The 10377-nt window shown below is 33.9% G+C and overlaps 1 protein-coding gene across 1 annotated transcript; it reads right to left on the bottom strand.

Moving 5' to 3' along the window:
- Positions 1–2471: 2471 nt before the first annotated feature.
- LOC113510218 (ras-related protein Rab-18A) lies at positions 2472–9261 on the bottom strand. The gene is made up of 5 exons (XM_026893668.3): positions 8943–9261; positions 7798–7965; positions 7093–7234; positions 6045–6167; positions 2472–4886 (listed from the first exon to the last, which is right to left on the bottom strand). The coding sequence occupies exons 1-5, from the start codon at positions 9002–9004 to the stop codon at positions 4767–4769; spliced, it is 615 nt and encodes a 204-aa protein (XP_026749469.1). The 5' UTR covers positions 9005–9261; the 3' UTR covers positions 2472–4766.
- Between the last annotated feature and the right edge of the window lie 1116 nt (positions 9262–10377).

The raw sequence follows: 10377 nt of genomic DNA, 5'->3' as shown, positions 1-10377 counted from the left end.
GGGGGTTCCATTTTGGGGCCATTGAGGGCAGCCCTCCTCGAGGCGTATTTGTCCTCAGCTTCGGTGACAAATGGGAGAGTTCTTACCACTGGAATTAACCAGGAGCATCGGGGTCTTGCGACGTACACGAGCGAAGTCGGGTGAAAATACAAGGGCAGGTTTTCGGTAATGGCACGTAGCGTTTCATCGAGTACGCTAGTAAAACTATTTATCTAGATATTTCTTTCAACAAACATTATTTAAGATAATTGACTGACTTGTATATAATATGCCAGTTTTTGAAACTTCTATATATTCTAGAGGGATATTCCCTGATAATATGTATTTTAACCGACTTTGGAAATGGAGGTGTTTGGAAACAAAAAACTCGAATTGAGAATTCGAGTTTTTTGTTTGTTACCTCAGAACTCAGTCATTGATGAACCAAATTGTAAAATTCTTTTATGAATTTAATGTGTTTGTCCTTTGTGACAATTATTTCGGCTTCCTTCGGAAGTCTTTCTCAAGGGTCGTACGACACTTCGCGTTACAGAGTCACAATGCGAGACGAAATGCTGTGACGCAAAACGCCGTACGCCCTCTGAACATAAGTTTAAAAATAATAATCCTTTTTTATCTGAAAGGTTGATCAGGTTGGTCCCATAGAAATATCATTAAGATCGCTTCAGTAGTTCGGTTTTTGAATCAAAATAGCTACTTTTGTCACAGAAGTAGTCGAGTTTTTTGTGGTAGAAAATCTAATTGTTGTTACAATATGTCGATTTTTGATAATTCTTTTTGTGCCGAATTAAGTCGTACCTTTTGTGAAACAAAATCTACTTGCTGTTTAAATTATTTTTTTAAAGACATCCATTCTTGTAACGCAGCTATCATCATCGTACCAGTCGTTTACTGTCCACTGTTGAATATAGGCCTTCCCCATAAGGGATTTTGCCAGTAGTTGCCACGCTTGGCCGGTGGGTTGCCAACTGCAGTTAGGGTTTGATAATGTTTTAAGAGCGGTCCAATGTTAAAATTCTTGTTAGTACGGTTTCAGAGAAGCTTCCTCCCGCAAATACTCAGGTTGTGGAATGATTTTCTTGCCGAGGCTTTCCATCGCACTTGCATGCGTGACATCCCTGGTGTTATAGACGTCCATAGGCTACGGTTTCCTCGTTTACCATCAGACGGGCTGTATGCTTATTCGCCACAAAGTAATATAAAAAGGGACGTTGCTGTCCATCCTATGAACTTTAAGTTACCTTAGTTGCGTCTTACAACATCCACGGGAAATAAAGAGACGGCCCAATCTATGTCGGTACCATACGGCAAATTATATTGTAACTGCTATAAATTAGGACTTCATTGTAAAAAAAAATCGCAATTCTTATTAAATAAATTCCAATATGTATTAAAATAACCAACAAAGCGAATTATGTAAAAATGTACGTCGAAATTCAATTGGCATCCTGTTATGAAGTCATTAAAAACTCTGTGATACCGAACACAATATGAATCCGTACATTCCCCGTTTATTCCAGATTATTTTCGGCTACCGAAATCAAATGCTACGGAATTTTAGCCTTTACAAGCTTGCGTTTTAAGATCTTTTTTTCTATATACTTACATGCTCAATATATGTGATTGCGGATGGCTATTGATATCTTTTTCGGTGCTTTGTATATAATTCATATATTAGTTGAACGAGGACTCATCATAGGCTTTCATTTATTTGATTGTAATTTTTCCGCTAAATGTTTATTTAGAATCTTCAAACTTATACATATAGAGAAGGGGGGGGGGAGGAGAGATTGGTAGTAATGGGGACTAGTGGGCCCATTGTTAGCAATATAGCCTTGAGCTCCTCGCGGTTCCGCTGGAAACCGTCGTGATTTATTCTTGATGTATTCGTAACGGTGAGCTAACTCACTTGCATTCATTCTCACTTATCATCCCTTACTGGTGTTACCAAGAGTGCAGGCGGGGTTATCAATCCATTATCATCATATTGTTGGTTTGTCAGAGGGAGACTTTGTACAAAAGTCGATTGCTTGGGTATCTCTGTCCCATTCGTGTTTCAACCGTGAAGTAGTTGTGTTTGCATGGCTGCGTTTTGGTTTGAAGGGTGTGATATGGCGTGAATTTACTGGGTACAGAGGAATAACACCTGAGTCCTCAGGAATGGCAACGCATGGGGGTTATCATGGGCGAAACAGTATACACTATTATGTCCATGGTACTGCTCATGTCTATAGGCGACGGTTACCACTTTCAATCAGGTGGGCCGTCAGCTTGTTTGCCATTCTAAGTTGTAAAAGATTAAGGCGCTAGAGATAATCTATTTTGGAGGGTAAACAAAAGCCGGGCAAATAAACATATTCAGGCTGTCCCTACGAAACACTGGCTGGAATTTAAGTGAAACGGTGGAACGGACGCGTTTAGGTACTCACATTTCCGGGAAAAGGGGTCGAACCTGAGAAAAAATGGGCTCATAAAATCACCACTTTATTTTGGTCCAAACTAAGCCCTTCTTAGCAGTTAATTAATAAAGCTCTTTGAACAGAGAGGCTAAAAACAAATGTATATTACAACAAATTGTGAAATCCTTAATATATAATGTGTACAGTTTATAATAATTACGATAAATATTATTCATATTTACACATTTATAAGCAAAATACATTAAATAGATTGGCTTCTATCGAAAGAATAGGTTTCAAAAAATATTGTGTTACGGCCAAACTTTTTCTTGCAATTAACGAGGTAAATGACCTTAGTTACTGCTTTTGAAATCAGTAATGATATGTGAAGTCTCTTACTAATATTGTATTGTTTTTTTTTGTACACTCTATGTATATTTATTCAATAACAACTGAATATGCTATGGGTTGTTTATATTTGAGAACCTTTGACATCTGACTTTGCCTTAAAATTGTTCTAGAATATTATCTATAAACTAAACTATGTGATTGAAAACAATATACTTTTATAACAATTGTTAAGCAAGCTTGAACATTTAGAGCACAGGTTTCTAAAGGGGGCGATACCTCCCACAGGGGGCGATGATGCCTTCAATATATCAGATGAATTACTATAATCAAATATCTTTGTTCCATATGACCTTCCATAGCGGATCCAGTGACAAATGGCGGCGTTATCTATATTTTTATAATGTATAACAATGGAACGTGGACTTTTTTTTTCGTAAGGCGTGTTGGCAAAGATTGGGAATTTGTACTCTGGTTAAAAAAGGCATCAGTGCGTTTGCAACGGAACGTCAATGCTTATTGTGACATGCCTCAAATCCTAAAGCTCAGACATCTCAAACTAGAACGCTCAAAAAAATCTTTTATTACCAGCATTAAATCACTCGAAAGCACTAATTAAGGGGATTTATGAAAAAAAAAAAGTAATAACTCAAAGAAATTAACTATTTCGAGTAAAAATAATATTTGTGCATTAACAAGGGATCTCACTGGACACTGCGTACTAAATATGGGCATGATCCAACTAGGCTTATGCCCAAAAATTGTTAGCAAATTTTGTCATAATAAAGAAAAACGTTACAACCCATAATTTGTGGCTGCAGTCCATTCATACATAAACGATATATAACCTTTGGAAAATACATTATACCCTGAGGAGATAAATAACATTGCCAAGTTAAGAACATCTTAAAATTCCTATCACTGACAAGAATCAGAAGCGAACTTTAAAAACAAAGGCGAGCACAAAAGATCACAGAGGTCGCAGTTGTATAGGTTTTATTACCTGAAAAAGCCCACCTCCTACTATATAGAAAGAAAAAAGTGGTTTCAATAACACATTAGAATATATTTACGTACAGTTTGATTCAATATAATTTAATGACAATATAAACAAACGAATAATTGACTCTATCATAAGACAATCTGTTGATGTCTAACAGTAGTATATATCAAAATTTGATCAAATAAATAAATCAACATTTCGATTTATTATTGATAACATTTAAGGGCGTTTCTATGATAATTTCAAAAAAAAAGTGTTTACCTTTTCAAAAAAGGTCTATTGAAATATGCTATATAATATAGCTTAGACATAAAAATAAATAGAAAAATTACTAGAAGTGATATTACTAGGCCCGGAAAGTTCTCGGAGAAATGGCAATACGTGACGTCATAGTGTAGTCTGTACTGTTCGTATTTATAGGCAACACCACGGTCCCATTCCGTCTGGTGTGACGTCATCTCGTTTGTTGTTATAATTCATTAGGCTTGGGGATATTTCATGTGTCACAAGTGAAATTTCATATGATACTCCAAATCATATGTCACTCCAGCTATGTCGCTTCAAATAAGTCCGAACGCAGATAGTTACTGCGTTCGGACTTATTTCGTGACTCATCGGCTATGCTCGGTAATGAAGTGAAATCGCATCAGACCCCCAACTGGGCTGTACAGAGCGAACGAATAGAGACTTTATCACAATACATTAAAGTGTCTATTCAGTCGTTCTAATAAAAATAATCCATAACTGCAAATAGAGTGCGATCATTGCGTGCGAAAATCACTCTATGTGATTTGTCACATGTGATATAACTGTGAATTAAACTAATAATATCACTAAATGATAATAAATTAAATATAGCAAAAATTGCCATGCTATAAATCATTATAAAGTGACCTTCATGGGTAATGAAGGCTAACATAAGCTATTGACACTGGAGGGTAACACCTACACCCGGATAATATAAAAAAACCTATTCTAGATTCGATTGAAGCCAACCTAGACAAGTGCTATACGCGTTAAATGGTACAAATATTATTATAGCAAGTGGACTCTTCCTGTTGCTCCCATTGTTGCTGCGTGATGCGAATGTTATCCGAACTCTTATTGGTCTCCCATAATCCTGGTGTTTCGATGATCTAGGAGATATTTTTTTTATAATTATTATTACTAATTATCTTTTATTCTTTCTGTATTCTAACACTCCATTTAAGTTCCCTAAATGGAAGAAATCGCTCTTATGACATCCAGATGTCTACAAGCTATAGTGACCGTTTACCATTAGACGGACTGTATGCTTATTTGCCATCTTTGTGGTATAAAATAAGCATGGCGATCTGATATCGATTAATCGAAGTATCGATTGTTTTCGACTAAACAAATCGACTTTTTATTCCATTTATAGCATTGATTCGATCCAGTGAATAGATATTTCACTCTAAAAAATGGAGATTCTGTGAGATTCTGATTCTGATGAAACACATGTAAATTTACAATAACCAATAAATTTGAAATTTAAACATAAAAAAATAAGTAATATAGTTGTAAAAAAGCTTAATTAAACAACTTTTGTTGCCATGTAGGTCCGGGCATAGAATAGACCACCCCTTCCTTTTCCGTGGGTGTCGTAAGAGACGACTAAGGGAGAGTGAGGAATCAGCAGCAGCATCCTTCTTAAAATATCTCTAAAGCTTAATTGTGGTTGCAAACCCGCCTGCCAAGCGTGGCAACTACTGGCAAAACCCTAAGAGGGATACTTATGTCCAGCAGTGGACAGTTAAAGGCTGATGTGATGATATATACTACTATGTACTTAAAAGTGAGAAGGGAATAGGTAATGCTAGCCAATCAACAAATTTCGGTTACACGAACGAAACCGCGCGTAAAAGCAAGTACAAAATAAAGATATGTAATTGTAATTAATTGTTTGCCCAAAGTCGACTGGTAGAGATAGTTACATATAACTAATATATATTTAACTATCAATATAACTTCTTTAAATATATGTATATAACTATAATCTATAGCTTTAAGATCATCTCTATATACTTCCCTATGTAGAATCATCATCATCATCATCATATCAGTCGACTACTGTCCACTGCTGAACATAAGTCTACCCCAAAAGGGGTTCTGCCAGTAGTTGCCACGCTTGGCGGATTGGCAACCGCAGTAAAACTATAGTAATGTTCTAAGAGGGACGCTACTGCCTATTTCTCAACCCTTAGTAACCTCGTAATCCTATTCTGTGTCAGTACCACATGGTGAAAATGTGGTCATTAAATAAAGTGTCATACCTTCTGTACTAGTTCTTCGAAGGCTAAATTGATTCCATCATTCGTCTTAGCACTACTTTCGATAAATAGCATTCTGTGTTTCTGAGCAAATGCCTGCCCGTGTTCTCTAGGTACCGCTCGGGGCTGCCAGGAAATAGTTGAAGATCAATTAGGTGGAACCATGAGTAAATTAGATAAAAAAATAAATACATAAATATTCCATATAAAAAAATGAATTTCAATTTTTATTATATTTTCAAAATATTAAGAATTTTTTCCCAAGATGTAGAAAAGATATATTTAAAATACATTTAGTATTAGTTTTGAAATATTATAAAAAATATATTCTATATTTTAGGGCCTCATAATAAATGTTTTCAGCTGACCAAAAATGTGTGTGATTTTTATTTTAAAAACTATTTTTAGCTCACTTCAAAAAGTTTTTAATTTGGTTACATTTTTCTTTTCTGTTACCTCAAAACCCTATAAATTGTAAAGCAATTTGGAAAATTCTTTTTTTATTTAAAAGTCTATATTTACAGATTGACAGAATACAGATACACAGAGGGAGACTTTGTACAAAAGTCGATTGCTTGGGTACCTCTGTCACATTCGTTATTCAACCGTAAAGCAGTTGTGTTTGCATAGCTGTGTTTCGGTTTCAAAGGTGGGATATGGCGTGAATTTACTGGGTATGGAGGAATAACACCTGAGTCCTCAGGAATGGCAACGCATGGGGGGTATCATGGGCGAAACAGTATACTCTGTTATGGCCATGGTACTGCTCATGTCTATAGGCGACGGTTACCACTTTCCATCGGGTGGGCTGTCAGCTTGTTTGCCATTCTAAGTTGTATAAAAAAAAAAACAGAAATTTTATCAAAATCAGTTCAGAGTAATTTAATTATTAAATCAAAGTGACTGGGTTTGTCAAGTTTGATGTCAGTTTTTTTGGGACACAATCTTTAATTATTTTGTAATTTGCATCTTTATTTGTAATCACATAAAAACACATTATCATATCCATTAAGAAATTTAAAATCACTGATATAAGAAAAAATGGACTCACCTTATCAATTTTATTTCCTACAACTAAACATACTATATTCTTTTTCGTGGAATACACTTGCAGCTCTTCAACCCATTCTTTTAACTTAGCTAGTGTTTTAGGTTCTGACGTGTCATAGACTAATATGGCGCCATGGGCATCTCTGGAAAGAACTTATATATCTTATACTTATATATCATAACCAATTAACCAAGCCTTTATCTATTTTTTTATTTAGGGTCTGGATAGTTTTATATTCATTGTATGACTGTACCGAGTGTGACCTTGAATCCAGTTCCAGTGGCGAACCATACAGGTAAACACAGTAAAGAATGACCCATGCCCCCACCCTCTTAGATGGAGTGTCATCCTCAAATGCATTGCAGGGAGTCAGTGGATCATTGATTATGGCAGTCTATGGGGGATGCCTACATATAGATATTATTTTTGGACATATGCAGAAGCTTCAAATTGCTCAGTAAGCCATGGAGAGAGCTATGCTTGGAGTTTCTTTACATGATAGAATCCGAAATAAGGATACTGACATAGTCCGAGGGATAAGAAAGCTGAAGTGGCATTCGACTGGCTGGTCATATAGTTTGAAAAACTAATAAATGATAGGAGAAAAAGGTTATTGAGTGACTCTGTACAGGCAAATACAGTGTAGAACAACTCTAATACATGGAGTGACAATCTAAAATAGTATGAGTAAACTACAGTTGGTACCTGTAGAAACTGGAGGTCAGTGTTCTGTATCTCTCTTGTCCAGCTGTGTCCCATATTCCCAGCTTCACCTTAACTCCGTTCACCTCCATCACTTTACATTTGTAGTCTACTCCAATTGTGGCAGGGAACGATGGGTTGTAGTCTCCTGTCGTGAAGGCTAGGATAATGCTAAAATTTACAGTATTCTTTTATGTATGGTCTTAAGAGATTCTTATTAGTATTATAAACTAGTAATTTATCCCAGACTTAAATGGGTAAATAAGTAGATCTTTAATTTTATTTTTAATAGAATAAATTCACTGTGGTACACTAATAATGTTATCAGCTTAGCTTTCTTTAGGTGAAAGAATATTTAAAATTAGCTTAGTTAAGTATTTTTTGAGTTTACCAATTACAAAAAAAATCATATCTTTGCACATTATCATACCGGTTTAGATGTGATGAGTTTGAATGAATGAAAACTTGTTCCAATAAAATAAAAATGTAATTATACAAAAATATCTACATAAAAGATGAGGTTTACAAGAATTAGGAGAAAGAGGAAACCAAGGACAGCTACTTCCAGGCACCTTGGAGATCAGCAATTTAACTTCCGTTTGGTCAAGGTTTAAAAATAAAAACTTGTATTTGTTACTCTTTGTTCTTAACAACTCAACCAATCATCGTAACATTTGGTATATACATAATACATTTATTATGTATATACCTAATATCATCCCATTTGATGGAGAAGGACAGATTCTACTATTTGTCTCAGTCCTTTGACATATCTAATGCATGTAGAACTAGTCACAGGTAAAAGCTAGTTAAAACATAAACAATTAAATGTTTTGAAAAGTACTTTGCATTCTAATCTGAAGTACAGACATATTTGTAAATATTAGTGCACATAGATGTAAATATCTATGGGTTACCCCCCAAGTGCAACACTAGTTGCTTACTAATTATTTTTATTTGTATACTTCGTATTTATAACTATATTTAGAATTCTATTTGTGTAAACGATTCAAGGTAATTAATAAACATTCTATGAAACATAAATTAATAATTAGCGAAACGAAACGCATAAATTGCGTATAATTCGATATTTAAAAAAAGTAGAAAAATACTTATACGTAAAGAAAGAAAAACTAATAAATTCTTACCTGGACTTGCCGACACCGCTTTCTCCTATCACTAGGATCTTTAACGTTGTAACGTAATCCATTTTCAGCCTTTACTTCACGGATTATTTTAGTTTTTTTTGTACAATACAAAATTAGACCAATCTCTTTGTTGCGAAAAGTCAGAAGGCAATTATATATACACTGAGATTTAAAGAGAAACTACGATAGTAATTGTTGACTCATATAAATATGATGAAAGAACGATTATACACAATGTAATAATGGTTATTTTTATTTTTGTAAAAAAATAATACAAACTCTAGGAAGTTACTTTATGACATTTACGTCACAAACTTTGATTGACTGTTAACTGACGTAAACTGACATTCTGTTATGCGTTTTGTTACTGCTAACTAACTATATGAGGTATTAAATAACGTAGTGATTACTTGCGCACTCTTACATAAATAATTTATACGTAAGATTTAAAGTTTAAATACGTAGAATATGCGGAAAAAATATTTTTCTCTATACAGTTGCATTGCATAAATTTTATTCTACTATATAGTAACAATAAAATTTATTTAAAATCTAACAAATTTATTTAGAATAGCGTCAACCGGGCAAATATTCATAGTGGAAAAATTGTTATATCAAAGTCTTGAATGTAGGTAAGGTACCTATCTCGTTAATATAATAATATTATTTACTAGCATTTTGCTCCGGCTTTGTATGGGTAGATAAATGGAAAACTATTTTATATTAGCTTTAATAAGCAAAAGTGTGATAATTTGGGTTACATTATTGTAATTACAAATAAACATACAAAAAATATATAAAATTTCCTTTTTAAAATACCTATTAGTATAGTTATAGTTACCGTAAATTTAAAAATAAGTCAGAAAGGAATGGTAACGCAATAAGACGTTGATAGCATGGGCTCATCAATGATTTTTTGATGTTCATTCTATATGCTTTCCACTTTATGTAGGGGACATTAATTTTTTCATCAGGTAATTCCTCGACTATTTTTGTGATTTAGTATTGTACAAAAATAAAATTAATTAGGTAAAAAAATAAATTTAGATACGAAATATGTGTATACGAAATATAATAATAGTTATTATTATTGATATACAAATATCAAATTTCTTATTTTGAAACATTTTCGACCATAACTAAGAAACTAAGTAAGAAAAAAAAAAACAGTTCTATAATGTAAAATTAAAAGCTTTTAATATGATAACCTCCTTGGACTAGTAAGTCAATTTTGAAAATTTGATGATATTTAAAACTGTTCCAAATTTCAAATCTATAGCATTAGTATTTGCTGAGAAATATATTCTCTGACAGACGGACGGACGAAAAAAGGCGACTCATAAGTGTTCTTATGTACCTTTTTTGGCACGGGACCCTAAAAAGGCTGTGCTACAATTATTAAAGCACCAATAATCGAATTTTAATATTTTAATTT

Source organism: Galleria mellonella, unplaced genomic scaffold (genome assembly GCF_026898425.1).
Source record: "Galleria mellonella isolate WM207_F2 unplaced genomic scaffold, CSIRO_AGI_GalMel_v1 utg44, whole genome shotgun sequence".
Classification (NCBI taxonomy): Eukaryota; Metazoa; Arthropoda; class Insecta; order Lepidoptera; family Pyralidae; genus Galleria; species Galleria mellonella.
The sequence above is the reverse complement of the archived record's forward strand: the minus strand, read 5'-3'. Positions and strand labels throughout refer to the sequence as shown.